The sequence below is a fragment of the Mauremys reevesii genome, linkage group 1 (assembly GCF_016161935.1).
Source record: "Mauremys reevesii isolate NIE-2019 linkage group 1, ASM1616193v1, whole genome shotgun sequence".
In the NCBI taxonomy this organism is placed as follows: Eukaryota; Metazoa; Chordata; order Testudines; family Geoemydidae; genus Mauremys; species Mauremys reevesii.
Window position 1 is genome coordinate 160,669,760 of NC_052623.1, and position 20,889 is coordinate 160,690,648.

At 45.0% G+C, this 20,889-nt stretch overlaps 1 protein-coding gene across 2 annotated transcripts; it reads left to right on the plus strand.

The window, feature by feature from the left end:
• The first annotated feature begins 1,318 nt into the window (after positions 1-1,318).
• Positions 1,319-20,882, plus strand: RSPH1 (radial spoke head component 1). 2 transcript variants are annotated; one of them, XM_039523367.1, is made up of 9 exons: positions 1,319-1,473; positions 3,052-3,165; positions 3,286-3,391; positions 11,795-11,885; positions 12,231-12,366; positions 12,669-12,740; positions 18,330-18,486; positions 18,969-19,109; positions 20,698-20,882. In XM_039523367.1, exons 1-9 carry the CDS (start codon positions 1,420-1,422, stop codon positions 20,769-20,771), a joined length of 945 nt encoding a protein of 314 aa, XP_039379301.1. In that variant the 5' UTR covers positions 1,319-1,419; the 3' UTR covers positions 20,772-20,882. The 2 variants fall into 2 exon arrangements, with proteins under 2 accessions (XP_039379301.1, XP_039379310.1); XM_039523376.1 differs by lacking the exons at positions 1,319-1,473; positions 3,052-3,165; positions 3,286-3,391 and adding an exon at positions 3,579-4,114.
• The last annotated feature ends 7 nt before the right edge of the window (positions 20,883-20,889 follow it).

Below are 20,889 nucleotides of genomic sequence, written 5' to 3' on the forward strand. Positions count from 1 at the left end.
AGTCCAAACCAAAACTCTTGTTAGAGTTGTGTAGCTGAAGTCGCTCTCTACCGTAATCATAAAATGAAAATCTGAACATGGCGTACTCTGGCAAAGTTTAGAGTCAGACACAAGCCACACACTTAGAAGTGTAGAAATTTGGAATTTTGACTTGTACCTTATATTTGTTGGACGAATAAAGCAATGGCACATCAGGCCTTCTTCCATCATTGCCAAGCTAAACCACACGCTGTAGTGATTCCCTTTGTGCTCAGCGCTATGCCATATGTGCACCAGGCTGAATGTGCCCTGTGCATGCCATACCCTGCATTGTATCTATCATCCCACAACTTGCACGCACCCCTCATGTCAGTGGGTGCTACTTTCTCTGTGCCTTGTGTCCTGCTCTGTGCCTTACAATCGCTCCCTGTATTAGGGTGACCAGGCAGCAAGTGTGAAAAATCGGGATGTGGGTGGGAGGTTATAGGAGCAGGGCCGGGTCTAGGCACCAGCTAAGGAAGCAGGTGCCTGGGGCAGCAAATCTGAAGGGGCGGCACTCTGTCCGTTCCTAGGGCGGCACTCCATTTTTTCCCCACCTTCTTTGGTGGCACTTCAGCAGCAGCTTTTTCTTTTTTTCTTCTTCAGCAGCACTTTGGTGGCAGCATTTTCTTTTTTTCTTCTTTGGCGGCAGTTCTGCGACAGCTTTTTCATTTTTCTTCTCTGGCAGCACTGCTGTGCTCCCCCCTCCCGTTTTTTCTTTGCTTCACCTCTTGGGGCAGCAAAAAAGGTAGAGCCAACCCTGTATAGGTGCCTATATAAGAAAAAGACCCAAAAATCGGGACTGCCTCTATAGAATCGGGACATCTGGTCAGGGGCGGCTCTAGGAATTGCGCAGCCCCAAGCAGGGGGGCACGCCGCAGGGGGCGCTCTGGCGGTTGCCGGTCCCGCTGCTCCGGTGGACCTCCCGCAGGCGCCCCTGCGGATGCTCCACTGAAGCTGCGGGACCAGCGGACCCTCCGCAGGCACGTCGGCAGGAGGTCCACGGGAGCCGCCTGCCGCCCTCCCGCTGGGACGCCGCCCCAAGCACGCAAGCGCTGGGGTCTGGAGCCGGCCCTGCATCTGGTCAGTGGTCACCCTACCCTGCCTGCCCTGTATCCCCTGTGTGCCAGACTCGCCCCGTGCCGGCCCCTCGTGTGCCCGGGACTGCGCCCTTGGGCGCTGCTCTGTGCGCGCTCGTCGCGCCCTCTCCGGCCCGAGCGCGACGCTGCAGCCTATTGGCTGGGCGGGGCGCCCCGCTCCAGGACCCGGGACAGCAGCACGCGCCTCAGGGCGGCAAGGGGGCGGGGCCTGTGCGTGTTGCTAGGGTGACGGCGCGCGCCTCCCTCCGCCCGGGCCGGCGGTTCCCATGGTGACGGAAACGCCGCGGGGCCCGGCCGGACCATGTCGGACCTGGGCTCGGAGGAGTTCGAGGAGGAGGCGGAGAACGACTTGGGGGTCAGTGCGGGCCGCGGCCGCCGGCTCCTCCGGGGCCCGGGGCCCAGCGCTGCCCCCTCCCCCGCCCCGGGCCGGGGTCACCCCTCGCCCCGCTAGCGCCTGCCCCGCGTCCCCGCGCCCCACGCGGCCGGGCCCCGCCGCACCCGCCCCTTAGAGCCGCGGCGCCGGGCGGGCGGCGGAGCTGATGCCCCCAGCCCAGCACCGGGGCAGCCCCCCCACCGAGCTGTGCCCGGGAGCCGTCCAGGCCGCGCTGGCTGCCAGCCCCCTTTTCCCGGGCCCTCGGCGAGCCTCCCTCCAGAGCCCGCGTGCAGCGGGGCAGCCTGGTGCAGAACAGCTGGGACCAGCTACCCCAGAGCTGCCCGCCATTGCCAGCCACCAGGCACTGGCTGCACTGTTAACCTAGGTGCCTGGGGGCGGGGGCTGGTTGTGTCTGTGCGCCAAGGTTAAAGGGTGACCTGAGTATAGTCTGTCAGTATCCTCCTGGGGAACAAATTTTTTAATAATGGGCTCTTCAGTCTAGCAGAGAAAAGTATAACAGGACCCAGCGGCTGAAAGTTGTAGCTAGATAAATTCAGGCTGGAAATAAGACATACGTTTTTAACAGCGAGAGTAAATAACCATTGGAACAACTTACAAAGGGTCCTGATAATTTTAAAATCAAGATAGGATGTTTTTCTAAAAGATCTGCTCTAGGATTTATTTGGGAGAAGTTTTATGGCTTGTGCTATATGGGGGTCAGACCAGATGATCCTAATGGTCCCTTTGAATCTGTGAATCCTCTTTTTCCCCTGACACAGCCCCAGTCCATAACTATGTGGAATATTACTGAAAAAGCACCCATTAGACACAATTACACCAACATACCTTTAGTTTTGTCACCCCAAAAAGAACTGAATTTGTAATTACTCACTGTTACATATTTTAAAGGTCAATTCTGCTCTAATCAAAGTTAACAGAAGGTGTGCCGCTCATGTCAATCAGAGTAGGAGCAGAGCCATGGACTAGGATCACACAGGATATTGGATTTGTAGTATTAAAGTCTGGGGAAACTAAACAAAAATAATCACTGTTACATTGGGATTCTCAAAGCTATGAGATGTGTATCTCAAACAAAATGTTTTTTAAAAATAAGAAATAATCTTATAAATACAATGATGTCCTTAGTTGCTATTTTCTTGAGTATATACATTAGTGATACTCAGCCTCAAAGAGTTGCTAAGCTACTGCATTCAATGGGGTTGTAGAGATAAAAAGGACTTGAGTGAAGTCCTGCCATTTTACTATGGTATGTAGTGTCTGTTTCAACTTGCTGCAGTTTGTGCAGCAAGAATCCAGCCCCCAACAAATTTCAGTAGTTTGCAGGCAGAAGACACCTTTGGGTACCAGGTAGGATCTGGTGGGTTGGTACAAGATACTTGCCACAGTTACCAATAGATTTCTTGGCCAGGTGCCATCCTGGGACTCAGGAAGAAAAGGAGCTGTTCAGAACAAACAATTGGCTTCCTCTTTGTACTCATATTGGATTCAGCTCAGAACCCCTGCCTCTTAACTGTTGAATGGCTTATTCCATTTAAATAGGAATATGAAGGTGAACGCAATGCAGCAGGTGAACGACATGGACATGGAAGAGCACGGTTACCCAATGGCGATACATATGAAGGAGAGTATGCTAATGGTCTGAGAAATGGGCGGGTAAGATAATTATAGAGGATTATTTTGAAAGCCATGCATGTGTTTCAGCAGTTCCATTAGTTTAGGCACTTCATTATTCTTTTAATTCAAAGTACTATATCTACACCAAATATATTGCAGGGGACCTACAGATTTAAAAATGGTGCTCGCTACATTGGAGAATTCTTTGACAACAAAAAGCATGGTCAAGGCGTTTTTATGTATCCAGATGGATCAAAATATGAAGGTAAAATGTGCATCTTTTGTTGTTGAACATAATTATGAAGATTTAAATATTTGAGAAGATGAGGTGCTTCAGTGGAATTGTGGGAAACAATGAGCCAGGCAGCATATTATTGCCTCAGTCCACAAAATTGTCCCAAAATTCTTTTTTCCCTCTTCATTCCTGCCTCACCACAGATGTTAGGAGAAGAGTAGATTGAAGTTTTTGGCAACAGTTTATTCCTGCCAAATCATCTGATCAAGTGGAATGCTTCATTATATTTAGTGTTGAGCAAATTCTTCACCTTCTTAGTTAGAATCAGAGTAGAAGAGAGTATAAGTTATGTTAAAAACAACAACCCAAGAACATCACAAGAATATTCATTGACATGTAGGGATTATGCTGACAGACAGTCAAGTTCAGTCCAGAACATTTTCAGATCGTTTCAAAGAGCTATAGGTTCTGAGCATTGTAAAAATATAGCATTCAGTTCTCCACTGCATCCAAGCACAGCAGTGGAGAGTGGAGGCTAAGGAGGAGCTTATCACAGCTCACCGTTTCTCAGCCACCTAGAGTTGGTGTAAGTTAAACCCTCAAGAAAGCAGTTTAAATTTACCCTGTTGGCAGAGAATCCATCTCCTATCTTTCTGGACATGGCTCCCTCCCTTGACTTGTCTCCATCCCCGTATACCAAATGGAATACCGTCAGCAGAACTAGGATAAGATGTGGCAGAATCAGTGGTGCAGGTAAAATCCATTTCTTACTGGTATGGGGGGTGGAGAGGGCAGCAGCTAATGGGGAGGCACATTACCCTCCATGTGACTCCTCCCAGCCCCGTCCCCACCCACAGGCCCCACGCTCTCCCCATGATCCACCCATGTTACCTGATGGTGGTGGTGGGGGGTGCTTTGTCCTCCTCCTGTTGCACCAGAGACTTCAGGAATGGAGCAGAACATGGGGCCGCTGGCCAGCCCGGTGTGGGCGGCTCCTCTGGTGCAGCTGCTGTACCACCCCCAGCCTCGCGCCAAGTCCTGTCCTCTGGCATGGCTGCTGTACTGCCCCCAGCTTTGCCCCCCAGTCCTGTCCTCTGGCGGGGCTGCTGTACTGCTCCCAGCCTGGCTCCCCAGTCCTGTCCTCCGGCAGAGCTGCTGTTGTACAGATGGAGCCAGAGGAGAGACAGGTCAGTGGAAGGACAGGGGGTGGGGCTGGGGGCAGTACAGCCACACCAGAGAAGAGCCATGGGGCCACTGGCTCCTTCTGTGTCTTCCCGGTACACCATACCAGCTATAAATATCTTGCTGGTATCGGGTACTGAGCATACCAGCCTACTTGCACTTCTGAGCAGAACTCTATACTGGCAGAGATTCCCCCAAAATTTTCCAAGGGGAATCTGTGGCCGGAGAGCTTAGACTGAAGAATCCAGCCTTTAAAGCTTACTATAAAAAAAAGCGTTTACCTGTTGAGAGAACATTTATTTATTTATCTTTATTGGTGACATTGCAAACAGCGAGGGAGAAGTCCATATATATATATCTGCACCTATCTTCAATATGATAGTAACCCCCACAGGGTATATAGTAACCCCCACACAGGGGCGGCTCCAGGCACCAGCGCTTCATGCGCGTGCCTGGGGTGGCAAGCGGCGGGGGGCGCTCTGCTGGTTGCCGCAAGGGCAGCAGGCAGGGTGCCTTCGGCGGCTTGCCTGTGGAGGGTTCACTGGTCCCACGGCTTCGGTGGACCTCCCGCAGGCGTGCCTGCGGAGGGTCCGCTGGTCCCGCGGCTCCAGCGGACCCTCCGTGCTTGGGGCGGCAAAATATTTAGAGCCACCCCTGTCCCCACAGGGTATATATGGTGAGTTAACACCAAGTGACCCACTACTTCTCTATGGACAACTAGTAGATACTCCGTGGTCCACAGTTTGAGTCACTATGATAAATATCCTAATGCAGCTTCTGCTTCTGGGAGTAGCAAGAGTCTTTTCCCTCCTCTGTACACCTCTATAAGTGTGCAGTTCAGGAAAAGTGAGAGATCCAGGAGAAGAAAGCTTTATATAATATAGGTAGATAAGAAATCTGCTACTTAGTAGAAGCACCACCTCCAAATGTAGGCATTATATCTGACTTGTGATTAAGCATTCGCCAAGGAGCATCGCTGAACTGCTTTCATCAGACTATGGATTGGAAGGCATGGGAAGATTAGATTCACACTGATGCATCTTGCAGTGTAGAAGAAATGGATGTCAGCAGAAGTGCAAGAAGAATAAAGCGACTTGCACGGACATAAGTTAAATTAATTTGTTTATGGCAGTGTCTTTTGGCCTGATTCATGCACTAGGAAAGCTACGTTAGATTGTTTGCTCACTGAGGAATAATTACTTAAGTACCTCATGGTTTGCTTTCTGAGGCTAAAATACTCCTAAAATGAGTTCAAACTATATTTTACTAGTGCAGTCTTTGTATTATATTTTCCACTCTAAGGAAAGAAATATTGACTGATGTCATTGTGACTCCCTTACTTTCTGTCTGCACCTATCTTTAATATGATAGGAACCCCCACAAAAAAACCAACCACCATAAAACTAAGTTGCATAGGCCCAATCCACAAAGTTATTTAGGCTCCTCACTTCCACAGAAATCAATGTCATTCTGTTGAAATTAGCATGTGTCAGCAGTTCTCCTTCCATCCCCAGATGCTCTTTTAGGCTTCTTGTACAGAATTATTTAATTTAGCTTGATCTAGATCTGTGCCCTGAACAGAATTCTCAAGATTAATCTGAAGGGTCATTACAATCTTTTACAAATAGCAGATTATTTTAGGAATGCACTTTTTTCCTTTATGGTAGCAATGTCAAGGAAATGCAACAGTTTAAGCAAGATACTGTACTTATAGAATCTCATAAGACAGAAGAGCAGAATATCATTAGTCCAGCTCTTGAAACAGAAGCTCATACAGAATATTTCCCCACATTTTAGTACTAGGAATGACTGATTCGGTCTGATTCTCTTCACTGTCTTCCCTGAAATATGAGGAGACAGATAAGTCAGACTCCAGCTGCTTCATTAAGCATCTTCAGAGAGTTCCTTTCCAGGATGACATTTAATTTGAGGACTAATGCTGTCTCTGCAAAACATCAGGAGGTTGATCTGATTGTTGACATTTTTTATTCATTTTTTTCAATAATGTTATATGCTATACCATCAGCTTTGAAAGAGGAGGTCAGAACCAAAGACAAAGTTTTTAAACTTAAGTGCTTAATTTTAGGCACCTACATCCATATTTATGCCCCTAAATGAGTGAACTGATTTCCAGGTGTTCTGAGCCACCCAGCTCCTGTTGCACAGTACCTGAAAATCTGAATGCTCAGTTACTGGTTTTGGCTTAGGTTCTTTAGAACCTGTTAAAAGATTATTTCAGCTACTGTATAAGACACTCTGAAATAGTCCCACCCTATTCTTCCATCCGATGTGTGTAAATTGTCTCAGATTTTCAAGGTGACCTGAAAAGGAATATAATTTGCCTTATGCTCTTTTTTTTTTTGCTGCTTTGTGATGTGCAAAGAAAGCCTGAAAGGTAGGGGGTTTGGCCTGTGTTAGAAATTTAAATCTTGTGAAGGCCAGAAGACTATATTTACTGGAGAGCTAGTGAAATGGTGATAATCTGAAGGGTCAGTACAGTGAACATTGAGTTAAGACTACCAGCCACCCCATTGGGTTGGGAGAGGTGACTGCCCTGCTCAAGACAGGTCTCACAAAAGGAATAAGAACAACAATATTCCAGGCTCTGCAAGGTGAAAATAAAACAGGCACAGAGTAGCTATCTTTGGTCACAGGGCAAATGAAACAAATCAAACACAGGGTAGTTTCCTCCCACTTACTCCAGGTGTCCACAAAGAACCCAGGGCAGCAGCTTCCTTCAGTCAAGGCCTAGTTTGAGGAAACAAAATTCAGTTCTGACTGTGATCAGAGTCTCTTGGCAGCATAACGTTCTGTGTACAAGGCAGCCAAATAATTCCCCAGATCCTCCTGTCCCCTGAGTAAGAAAAAGACAAATGAGGCTATGATTTCTTCCCATTTTGGATGTCTGTACTGCTTAACTAGCCACAGCTGCCAGCACTTCCCTCCAAGTTTGGCAGCTCAGACAGTCTTTAAGCTTGAGTTTCCTCTTTTCTGGCTAGTGAAGATGTTTACATTCTGGTTCACATGATCAAGATGGGGCACATACACCACATCACAAAAGCCCTGCTTTATTTGGTTTTGCTAACACCCATTTAACTTCAAGAATCATAGAAGTGGAAGGGACCTTGAGAGGTCATCTAGTCCAGCCCCCTGCACTCATGGCAGAACTAAGTATTATCTAGACCATCCCTGACAGGTGTTTGTCCAACCTGCTCTTAAAAACATCCAGTGATGGAGATTCCAGAACCTTCCTAGGCAATTTATTCCAGTGCTTAACCACCCTGATAGTTACGAAGTTTTTCGTAATGTCCAACCTCAATCTCCCTTGCTGCAATTTAAACCCATTGCTTCTTGTCCTATTCTCAGAGGTTAAGAAAAACAGTTTTTCTCCCTCTTCTTTGTAACAACCTTTTATGTACTTGAAAACTGTTATCATGTCCCCTCTCAGTCTTCTCTTTTCCAGACTAAACAAACCCATTTTTTTCAATTTTCCCTCATAGATCATGTTTTCTAGACCTTTAATAATTTTTGTTGCTCTTCTCTGGACTCTCTCCAATTTATCCACATCTTTCCTGAAATATGATGCCCAGAACCAGACACAGTACTCCAGTTGAGGCCTAATCAGCATGGAGTAGAGTGGAAGTATTACTTCTTGTGTCTTGCTTACAACACTCCTGCTAATACATCCCAGAATGATGTTTGCTTTTTTTGCAACAGTGTTACACTGTTGACTCATATTTAGCTTGTGGTCCACTATGACCCCCAGATCCCTTTCCACAGTACTCCTTCCTAGGCAGTCATTTTCCATTTTGTATGTGTGCAACTGATTGTTCCTTCCTAAGTGGAGAACTTTGCATTTGTCCTTATTGAATTTCATCCTATTTACTTCAGACCATTTCTCCAGTTTGTCTGCAAACTTTATAAGTGTACTCTCTATGCCATTATCTAAATCAATGACTAAATTAATATTTTGGGGAAAGAAAGCCTATGTTCAAGATTCAGCAACCTCCTCCCTTCAGTGTTAGGCCCCTGAATAAGTGATACCAGGCTTTGGCAAATGAGTGCTAATCTACTGGTACATACCCTAAGGTCCACTTTTAGATTTTGGAGGAAGGGTCCCTTGACATAACCAAATATATATCCCACACTACAAAATAAAACTATAAGACACTATAAAATTTATGGTGTGGGAGGTGGGGACAGCCAGTGCCACAAGTTACGTAGCTTGCACTGTCCACTATAATGTAAATAAAGGTATGTATGTAAGCATGATACTAGGTGAGAATAAATGGAAGAATGTGTTTGGAGTAAAAGAAATAGCAGGCAACTATGTAAGTTTGTGTAGAGAGGGGCAGAGAGTGAGGAGGGGAAAAAGTGATTGGAGCCCAACCAAGTAAGGAAAGAGGCTGAGAGCCTGCCACAGGGAAGAGAGAAAAGAGGATGAGAGGCAGAACAAAGGGGTCAGAATGAGGAAAGAAGGGAGGGAAGAGAAGGGACGAGTGCGAGACAGTGCTGATTAGACTGAGGACCTGTATGGCCTGCTGTATGATGACATGGCCAAAGCAGAAAACAAGTGACCTTTAAACTATTCTAAAGGGGAATCTGAGGATTCCTCCTGTGTGGTAGCATGTTGGAAATTTCCTGAAGGCAAAAGGCATGGTTGAAAAGGTGGAGTGTGTTCCACTGATACTTGGCTGGCAGAATAGTCCCTAGGGACGGTCTAGTTAATCTAAATTAGAGCAGCCTTGTGGCTAGGTCTGTGACTTTAAATAAGCCTTCTCATCCTGTTCTTTAAATCATCAATTAAGCAATGAGATGACATTGCGTAGTTCAGACAACAAAATTATTGCATTTTAACTAAACCAACAAGAGAACACAAGATAAAGAGCGTTTGGGGCAGAGATAGTCAGCATATGGAAATTCTGTATGGCAGAAACATTCACCTGATAGCAAGTAATCTTTCAGTCATGAGTAACCAAGAGCACAATAGCTGAACAGAGGTGCAAAACCACCTCACTAGTGAGAACACTGCTGATAGGCCTTTCTTCTTCCATCACACCTAAAAGTAAAGTAATGCACACGCGGATATCCAGCTTCAAGACCAAAGAGTTATGCTGTAATCTGTCATCCATGGCTATATATTGTCAGCTCTACACTGTGTCCTGTTACCAGATTTCCCCGTTACTTTGGGGTATGCTTATTTATTCGGGTTACTTTTTTGGGAGGGTTGGGGGGGGGTTCTGTAATTCTATTAATGCACTGCTTGTGTTACTTGTGTTTTTATTTGGAGCTCTACTTCTCCCTTCTGCAAGTCTCCTCCCAATGGAGCTATCCTGCAGGACCCAGGTTCCCTAGGGCTGAGTTTTTCCAGCCCCAGAACTGGTTGGATGAAGCAGCACTTTTAAACTGCCTCCCCTTATATGCCCGTGGGCTCCATGGACTGGGTCAAGCAGTACTTTCAAGCTGTCACCCTTATGTGTCCCAGATTCAGCACATCCCTGTCCACACTCTTACATCACAATTGTACTGGCAGTAACCTATTTGATGAGCAAACCCCACAGTATTTTGGGTGCTGCGGGGATCTTTAGCTTAGGTAAAAGAAGCATTGCTGCAGAGTGAATGGGGGAAGCTAAAAACACAAAAGAGTAAAGTTTAGCAAGAGAGAGAAGCAACCAGCTTAACCATAAAAGTTATTTATTGAATGATAGTGATAACTACACAAGGAGAGCCTAAGCCAACATAACATACATTATTAAAGGTTAATACCTAAGGTAGAAAGGAAAAAAGAGAGAGAGAAAGAGGGGTGATCTCACCCACTCCACGAGGCTTGAATGGGTTGGGGTTCCCAGGTGATAGTGGTAGCTCAGGGTCTTGAGTGCTGGAGACAGGCAGAGCCCCCAGCATGATCAGTCAGGAGAGGATGGAGTCCCAGTGGAACTGATGCATAGTTTGGATCTAAGCATCAGAACACTTACTGGAGGGTGAGTAGGGATTAATGTAGAGAAAATACAATGGTTCAAGGGAGAACACCAGATTTGTTTATGAGTAAACTGATGACTCAAGGGTTTTCTTTAGGCTAGACAATAGGAGCGGATTACTCTTGGCTATGGGTGGTGTTTTCTTCCAAGGAGTTCACAATGCAACTAGTCTGCTTTAGTATTTTGGATATTAATCAAGGATTCATTACTAGAATTGGTCTGATAATTGCTGAGCTGGGTTTGTGCAGGCATAGGTTCATTAACATCTGGAGCAGAGATTCCCATGATGCAGTGCGTCCCTGCTTTTCTGGTCCCAGAGTTCAGTGCGATTTTCTGTTCTCCATTCTGTATGCAAATTGAGATGTTTCCCTGTCTCATCTTTTATGCAGATGAGGCTAAGGGAGTTGTCTGTTTTTCATTCTGTATGCTAATGGAGATGTCTTAATCTTGTCACCCTTGTCAGGACGGGTTTAGGTGTGTCTCCCATCCACCCTTCATTGCTCTCTGCAAGTCTTTTCTCTGATGGGTTTTAATATAAGCAGAGGCTGGTGGGGGCGGGTATCTTTCATGAGTCAGTCAGGCTGGATACTGTGCCCTAGTTCCCCAAGAACACAGATCTGACTGCTATCAGTCCCCCCTCCCCCCAATACCTTTAGTTCTCAGACTGCTCCAAAGCGGCATAGTAGACTACAGCTGGCTAATTCTAATTCTCTAGCTCTCAACTGGCCAAGTAGATGCTGTTTTGCACTGATTAGTTTTATGGTCCAGAACATTCTCCCTGCCCTTTCTAGAAGCCTAAAGCCCTACTGATTCTCAATAAGAGAATAGTTTAGCACATCCTCTGAATCTGTGCATGCTCATGGCTTTTCTACTGACATGTCAAATCTTTCCATCAGTTAGAAATACTGTACTAGTAATATCAATAATGATATAGTGACAAATGGTGGCCTGCTTTTTGTCAGGGAATGCCAGTACTTTTCTAATTTAATTTACTGTGGAGTGTGAAGAGACTACACTGATATACAAGCCTGATAAGCTATCTTTACTGTTCACACAGAAGTTGAAGATTACTGAGGTAGAGCTTGCTTCTGCTCTCATTGAATTCAGTTACAGAATTTACATTGTCTGAGTTTACATTTTCATTTTCTAATACTGTATATTCTTCATTCACATAAAAAGTCGACTAGATGTCTAGATGATCATTCTAAAGGCTGACTTCTATGACAAGTAAAATTGATCACATCTCACTCTGTTTTTGTCACGTCCATTGCAGGAGAATGGGTGGGAGACCAAAGACATGGCAATGGAGTTTACTACTACATGAATGGAGATACCTACACTGGAGAATGGCTTAACCACTATAGGTTTGTTTCATTATTACAGTGAACTTTCAAGTTTCTTGATGAAGTTTAAAAAATGTTGTCTTCAGAGTTGTGGTTGTCCTTTTGAAAGAGAGAGCTGTGGGAGGGCTTTGGCAACTAAATCCAGTTTGGAATGGGAGGAAAGCCTGCAGTAAGACATCAGCTGATTTAAATAGAGCCAGACACAGAAGGCAGATGAGCATGAATGTATGAAGATGTTCTTTGGGTTGGAAATATGGATTAATGTGGCATTTGTTTTAATCATATGTTTAATGAATTAAAATTGCAAAGAAATCCTGCGCTTTTAATTTACAGTAATATAAAATACAATTATTATTTGCCTCTCAGGCACGGGCAAGGTACATACCTCTATGCAGAGACTGGCTCTAAATATGTTGGTGGCTGGGTAAATGGGCAACAGGAAGGAGCAGCTGAACTTATTCAACTAAACCACAGATACCAGGGCAAGTTTGTGAATGGAAATGTAAGTATGTTGGAAAATGCTATTTGAATTTGAAAAAATAACGCATGTTGTTGTCTTTACATTGAAAAATTAAACCAGGTTTCCCATTTTGCACAGTATTCTTTGAACCATAAATGTAACAGATATAAATGAATCAATGATGATGCAAAGTTTCTCCAAAGTTTACTTTTCTCATTGTATTTTTATTTAATATTGTGTAAATTACATAGTACAGTGTTAAGTGATCATTTGTATTTTTCATTTACTCCTTCAAAGTTTTCTAGCTTTAAAGTCTTGCTAACTTTTTATTTCTCTTTGTACAGCCAATAGGTCGTGGGAAGTATGTCTTTGATATTGGGTGTGAACAGCATGGTGAATACACACATTTAGATCAGGTAAATAATAATATAATACAGACTATACCAAATGTTAGAAACTCAGCAAGTCAGGTCAGCCTATTCAAACGTAGTCTGCCTAGCTCATTATAGGTACTGTATATTTAAAAAGTCCAACACAGTGATGAGCTGCCAAAATATTAACAACTGGTTCCCTCCTCCCCGGGGGAGGGGGGGGGGGGGTTGTGCCCCATCCAACCCCTCATGTTCCTTGACACACACCCCCTGGGACCCCTGACCCATCCCCCCCTTCCCTGTCCCCTGACTGCCCCTTGCCGCCCCACCCAACCCCTCCTCTCATTCTCAATGGCCCCCCAGGACCCCTACCCCATCCAACCACCCCTTCTCTCTGTCCCTGAGTGCCCCCACCACCTCATCCAACCCTGCTCTTTCCTGACTGTTCCCCGGGACCCTTGCCCCCGTTCAGTCACCCTGTTCCCTGCTCTCTGACCGCCCTGACCCCTATCTACCCCCCCACACCCCACCCCCTCCCGGCCCCCTTACCACACTGCCTGGAGCCGGGACCGGGTCCACTCCGCCAGGACCACGACTGGCGCCCGGCGGAGCCCGGCCGGCAGGAGCCGAGCCGCTCGCCGGACCCGGGGCAGGGCGACTCCCGCCGCGCGGACCCCGGGGCAGGAGCCAGAGCCCGCCGCGCCCGACTCCCGGGCGGACCCGGGGCAGGAGCCGAATCCCGCCGCGCCGCACCGCGCTGCCCGGCCGGACCCCGGGGCAGGAGCTGAGCCCCGCCGCGCTGGACCCCGGGGCAGGAGCCGAGCCCCGCCGCGCCCCACCGCGCCGCCCGGCCGGACCCCGGGGCAGGAGCCGAGCCCTGCCGCGCCTCCCCCCCTCGCACCAGCTTACCTGCCTGCCTGCCTGCTTGTTCAGGCTTCCCGCGAACATCTGATTCGCGGGAAGCAGGGGAGGGGGAGGAGAAAGGGGGCGGAGCAGGAGAGGAGGGGGAAGTGAGCTTGGGCTGGAGCTTTTGTTAAATTTAGCAGCCCTTATAGAACTGGTTGTCCTGGAACAACCGGTTCTAAAAGGGCTGCTAAATTTAACAACCGGATCGCGCGAACCGGTGCGAACCGGCTCAAGCTCACCACTGGTCCAACAGCTTTAGAATGTGTTTTTCTAAGCACCAGAGTCAATAAAAAAAACTTGTCCGGCTACTGTGCTGTGCAAACCCTGACACATGAAGGCCCCATTGCTGCTCCTATTGCAGACACTAGAAGTTTTGCCATTGATTTGAGGTATGATCCTGCTTTCACTGAAATGTGCTAGCTTCTGCAATACAAAAAGCCAGACAGAGTTTTGATTGACTTTGGCCTTTATTTTGAAGATGTCATGTCCCTGTACCAGATATATATTGGCTTCAGAGCTTGCTTATATACACCAGATGTGGTCATCATAAGATCTCTTAATGCTGTGCTCGGTATAGTTGAGCTTCCTTTAAATAAGGTATTTTACACACCATGCCCCTTAGTGGCTGAACAGTATAATATATTTTAGCACTCCATTACAGAAGACTGGAAAATAAAAATATAGTACTAAGTAATTCTAAAATTTAGTGAAAAATTACAGGTGCAAATTTAGAGCCACAATTGAAACTACTTTTTCAAATGTGGTCTATTATTGTCCTGATCCTATGAGGTACTAAGTACCCACAACTCCCATTGATTTCAATAAGAGCTGTGGGTGAATAGTATTAGGGAATGATTTTTCTTCTTGCTTTTGAGTGTGGTTTTTCAGACCTGTTTCTGGCTACCTGACCTAAATACTCTAGTTATATAATAAAAATAATAATGCCTAGCTGTTATTACAAACAGGGCCGCCCAGAGGATTCCGGGGGCCCGGGGTCTTCGGCGGCGGGGGGCCCTTCCGTCCGGGACGCCGCCGCCGCCCCCGCCGACCGGGGCCCCCCCCCCCGCCGCGGACGGACCCGCCGCGCGCGCGCCCGCCGCGGTCCGGGGCGGGCGGGGGGGCGGAGGGGCTCCGGGGCAGGTCTTCAGGCCACAGCCCAGGCGGCCAGAAAGCAGGCCCCCCGCCGCCCGGCCGCGCCGCCGCCCTGCGGCGGGCGCGGTCGGCGGCGGTTTCAGCGGTAATTCGCCAGCGGTCCAGGCGGGCCCGCCCGGCCGGCGCCCGCGGCCCGGCCAAGCCGAAGCAGAAGCGGCGCAGCGCAGCGCAGCTGCGGCCCCCGCCCGGAGGGGGCCCCCCGGGGGAGCCCCGGGGGAGCGGGGGGGGCCTGGGGGGGGGGGGGGGGGGGGCCTGGGGGCTGGGGCTCCCCCTGGGGCCCTCCCTCCCTCTCTGATTACAAATATATTTTTAGCTTAGTATTTTGGTTTCAAGATAACAAACATGCTGCATTTAGTTCAGAACTTGCTCTTTTTCTATATTGCCTGACATGCCAGATCTTAGTCTATTACATGCTATTTCAAAACTTCCAGTGAAACAATTATTTCAAATGTAGTCTCACCTAAATGAAAGCTTTGGGCGATTTGTAATCTTTCTTTTTTCAAAAAGGGTCTTCCTAATTTTTCCATCTTTCTACAGTTAATGTGGTGTCAATCTAGTTCACATTTATTTCTTCTCTTTCATTGATTTGCTCAGCTAATACAACCCATGGACAAGAGAAAGGGCAGCAAAAAACTGCCTTCTGTTCCAGTGTATGGGAACCCACACACCACTAAACGCTTTCTCTTCATGGAGCCTAGTGTAACAGAGATGCTCTCTGGGTTTGCATGAAGTATTTCTGCTGCATGGTTTACCTGCATGTAAACAAAAACAAAAAAAGGAGTGTGGGAAACAGTATCCCTTCATAATATCAGTTTGAATGGGAAACTTTTGCTTAACCTGTAAAATTTAACTCCAGTTGTTTTTGTTTGTTGAGACCTTAAAAATATAAGCATTTTATAACTGAAATGATTATTATTTCTATTTTATTGCATGTTTTGGTAAACAGCTACTAAGATGTAAAACATATGCTTTGGCTTTGTTTTACTTCTATTTCTTAATCAAACTGTATTTCCCTCCTTAAATGAAAAATAATTATGGGTGTTTCCTCTTTTTCTGTAAAAATACTGCAATTACATTTTGAAATGTTTAGATCAGGGGTCAGCAACCTTTTGGAAGTGGTGTGCCGAGTCTTCATTTATTCACTCTAATTTAAGGTTTCGCGTGCCAGTAACACATTTCAACATTTTTAGAAGGTCTCTTTCTATAAGTCTATAATATATAACTAAACTATTGTTGTATGTAAAGTAAATAAGGTTTTCAAAATGTTTAAGAAGCTTCATTTAAAATTAAATTAAAATGCAGAGCCCCCTGGACTGGTGGCCAGGACCCGGGCAGTGTGAGTGCCACTGAAAATCAGCTTGCATGCCGCAGGTTGCCTACCCCTGGTTTAGATATTGTTAGACAAAGCACTAGGAAAGAGAATATTCATCCCAAGTATATTTGTAAGCAGTAAGATATGAGGAAGTGTATATGGTTATAATGGAAGATTTGTGTGTGTGACATGATGAAACCTTCAGCCACCCAAGAAGTATGAGCAATATCAATTTCTTTAGGCCAGTGCTCTCAGATTTCTATAAAAAAGGAACAACTTGCAGCTCCACATCAGATCCGTAAAGAACAGTGTGTGGTGGTGGGTGTGCCAAAGCCAGCGTCTCTGCTGCTAGAAGTCCATGTTGGGAGAACTCAGGGCTCTTGCAGACAGTGGCTTCACAGCTGCTCATTATGTCTGGGAGGAGAGGAGGAAAGTATCTCCCCCTTTCCCACTCCCCCTGCATCTTCCCAGCACCTGGCCTGGCTACTTTGTGTGTGCTAAGATTTGCCCCTTAGGTGTATGTCTATACTGGAGCTGGGACTGTAATTTCTAGCTGAGGTAGACATTCCCATGCTAGCTCTCCGATCAAGCAGTGTAGCCAGAGTGGTGCAAGCAGTCAGGAGGGCTAACTGCCCACATACGTACCAAGCATTTCAGAGGTGATTGGGTTTGGTTGGCTCCCCTGCTGCCACTCGTACCTCTGTGGCTACACTATTTTTAGCATGCTAGCTTGATCAGAGCTAGCACAGATATGTCTGTCTGAGCTAGGAAATATACCTCCAGCTCCAGTGTAGACATACCCTCAGTTCTTAAATCTAACTGGTGCTGATTGAGATGCATTAAAAATTAGGGCTCAGTTATGGCCTGTAAGAACCTGAACCATATTTGGAAAGTGAAGAGGTGCACTGTTGGGGGTGTTGCCTGAGGACATTATACCTTTGCAAAATGGGCACCTAAAATTAGGCACTTAACTCCATATTTGGATACCTGAATATAAGTAGCCCGACTTTTACAAGTGCTGAGCACACAGCAGCTCCCTCTGACTTCAGCAGGAGCTGATGGATGCTTGATACTTTTGAAAATTAGGCCATTTATGTAGGTGTCTAAATGTGAACTTAGAAGCCTAACTTTAAGCACTCACTTTTGACAGTCTTAGCCCTTAACTATAGCAATTACTCTCAAGTGAATCCTGTGATTATTAGTTACTGTTGGTCACAGTAAATAATACTCATTACTATAATGGAGTATTATAGTTCTAGCTGAGGTAGACATTCCCATGCTAGCTCTCCGATCAAGCAGTGTAGCTAGAGTGGTGCAAGCAGTGAGGAGGGCTAGCTGCCCACATACGTACCAAGCATTATAGTAATGAGAATTAACAGTCCAAACTTTGCTTGTTTGCAGTAGTTGAAATAGTTGTAGTACACGACTCATTTTCAAATAAAATTAGTTTAAGAAAAGTTAGCTTTCAATACAGCTAGCTAGTCTATTATTTAAACTCTCCCACTTTTGTATAAAATAAATCATTCTTATTTGTAAAGAAGATGACAGAAGGGCTGATATTGAGAGCACAAAAGCTCATGTACAATACTACATTCTTCATAAGCTCCATGGGTCTTACCTGAGCACAGACTGCACAGCCTTGTGAAGCAGAGAGCAATTTTGTATTGTGTGCACTCTTTCTTGTCTGTTTCTGAAAGGGGTTGGGGCAGAGAGCTATATAACCTCACTGGGAGAAGCAGGATGCATTCTCCCTCTGGGGTGCAGAATGCCTCCGTGAACTCCCTATGTGCCAGACCTATGGTGTAGGCTGATGTGGAAAGGAGGCAGATAATGATCCTGCCTTCTCTCCTTTCCATCCCTTTTGTGGCACTGGGGAAATGGAACAGCCCAGTGTCTGTAGGTACTGCCGTTAGACCCAGCCCTTCTGAGAGTTGCAGAATGATTAAGGAATAAGGCTCTTTGTTGCCTGAATCTAAGCATAAGAAAGAAAGGAAACTAGCATTTTTTTCTTTAATTTTGAGACCAACATTATAACTGCCTCCAAGTTTTCTAGCTTAGAATGGTTTTCTCTCTCTTCTAAAGTTTGTGTCTGTTAATGTTGTTCAGTTGTTGTTACATATTGGCACCGTACTCCAAAGGGCTATATTGTTACCATTTCAAACTCAGGGTAAAAAGAGATTTCAATACATGCAAACAGGCTCATAGTCATTACCTTCACATTCCCAATTGTGATGCTAGATTTTTTATGTTTGTTTGTTTTTTAGGATAAAGGGGAAGAAGAGGAAGAGGAGGAATCTCAGTCAATTATTCCAAAATGGAAAGCAAAAAATATTACTAAATTAACTCTGTGGACACCAGGGGTTGAAAAACCACCACCTCCTGAAGAGCCTCCAGCAGCAGAAGAGATACCAGAAACTGCAGGTTTGTCCCGATGAACTGTTGGAAACTCCTTCCCCACAAAATTCCCCAAACTGTTTCTGCCTGATTAATTTGCATATGTTATAATAAGAGAGTTGTACTTTTTGTCAGCTTACAAGATGCTGGATATTAGCGACAAGTAAAAGTGTGAAGGTTCATCTTATTGCAGCACATTCATATGCAGCAGAATGCATGCTGAGTATACTTCCATTTGATATAATGTGGTATTAGTAACAGAGACAACTGTCCCGGGAAGCCTGTAACATTAGAGAAATTATTATAATCTGATTCAGGGCTTGATACTGCAACCCCTCTATAAGCATTCCCCAGGAAGTCAGTGGGACTACTCACATGAGCAAAGGCTACAGGATTGGGCCTAAGATGTTAGCTGTTACTTAAGAATAAAAATAATGGCAATGAGCAGTTCTATAAAGTTCTTCTTCCCCCTCATAGGTTGACCTATATCTCCTTTTCTCCCCTTTCAGTTGCTGAGGAACCTGTTGCTGAGGAACCTGTTGAGGTTGGGGAACCTCCTGCTGAAGCTACAGAGCCCACTGAAGATCTATTCCCATCTAAGGAGGGAGAAGAAGAGGAGGAAGGGGGCAAAGAAGATCAAGTGGATCAGGGTGAGGAAGAAAGAGAGGAATGAGTGATTATAGTTGGTCATCTAAAATGGTGCATGTCAACTAGCTGAAAATGTGTTACTGTGTAGGGGCACATTATCATTCTGAAAAGATAGTAAACTCTTGTTTTTCATAAGGCTCCAAATCTTCACTAGGTGGCTTTTAATTTTCTATACTCAAGTTTATGTGCATTATTGTTTGCACATAATGGATATTTGAAAGTTGTGTGTACAAAAATTAGAGGCCGGGCTGACATGCCTCACAAAATTTAGCCCCTCAGAGTGAAGCTCCCCACCCTGCCCCCAATGAGAGGAATGTTCTCCTCACTGGAATGAAAAAACAAAACAGAACCAAAACGCCCTAAGAGATAATGAAACAAACCTTTTATATTAATGTAAAATTTGTTTAGTTAGAAAGTGAAACTGACATACAGGACTTCAAACTATATCACTTATCACACAAAGCTTTGTTCTGAAGAAAAGAAATATCATTACTATTGATGGGTCTGATCTTTGTAGTACACTAAATGGAACGCCAGAGCTAACCGACACCAGAACTTTGGACATTTTAAATCTACATATGGATTTGGAGGCTTGATCCTATTGGTGATACTTGCACACACTCATTCAGAAAGCTAAATGAATGATTAAAAGAAAAACTAGCTTTGAAAATGAAGTTATTGCTTTTTAATGTTTGGATGTTTTAAGTATAGTTTCTGAATTTTCAGTATTTTTTTAAAAATATTTCCAATTATTTATCAAAATTATTAGAAGGTATTGTAAAATGAGGCCTGTGTTAAGCCATATTTTATGAGTAAATCTCTGCCTACTTAAAATATGGACTGCATATATTAAAACATATCCAGATTTGTAAACTTTTATTCTGATGTTTCCAACCATCAAGTGTTTGATTCTCAGTTTTTCATCAATCCATTTCATGTTAACATAAAGTGCAAAACTGACAACAGGAGCCAGAAAGACAATTAAATGGCTTGAAAATATGCTGAAACATACCCTAAACACATAGAGCTAAGTTCTTTGATTTCAGCAGAGTTATGTCCATGAAGAATTTGGCCCCTAATATACAGAATGTGATGATGCTGAATGTACTTGTAATTTTTAGTCCTCATTATTACTTTATTGATGAATGTTCTCTAATAATGAAATATTGATTGAGCAGCCCACACCTCAGTAATTAGTATTTTTTGTAATGAACGGAATCAGTCCATTTAAGTCCTACAGCATTCTGTTGATGAACCTAAGACTATGAGTATGGGTTACATATTTATGTCCTCATTCATTTACCATAGAGTCTTTCCTTTGGTAATGTGAATACAGTAAGTAGACTGTAAATTTAAAACAGTTTGGGATTTTATTTTATCCCATATATGCCTATCTTCTAAAAAGAGTAAAATTTTCTAAAGCACTCCACTTAGGCCCACTCCTAATAACGAACTAGACAGTATATGTAAGGAGCCTGCATTATATTTTCCAGGATAAAGTATTACTACAATGAATGAATGAATTAAAAAGATTTCAAGCGCTATTATTTTATTAAATGTACCTCAGATTTCATGTTTTTCTCCCAACAGTAAATACTAGTTTAGAGGAGAAGGAGGAGGAATCAAAGGAATCAGAGGAGGCAGAAACAGGTAAAGAAGAATAAAACCAAATAAGGAAATTACACAGAAAAAAGCTAGGTACCATAGCCCTGTATTATTCTTATTTAATTGAAAGCTCTGTTACACTGTTTTGAATAAACATATTTTTCTGCGTACTTTGTG

Coding starts and splice junctions, on each gene's coding strand:
- RSPH1 (XM_039523367.1), top strand. CDS start 1,420: ATGTCGGACCTGGGCTCGGAGGAGTTCGAGGAGGAGGCGGAGAACGAC. Junction 12,367..12,668: donor GCAAGTTTGTGAATGGAAAT/GTAAGTATGTTG, acceptor CTCTTTGTACAG/CCAATAGGTCGTGGGAAGTA. Junction 12,741..18,329: donor AATACACACATTTAGATCAG/GTAAATAATAAT, acceptor TTTGTTTTTTAG/GATAAAGGGGAAGAAGAGGA.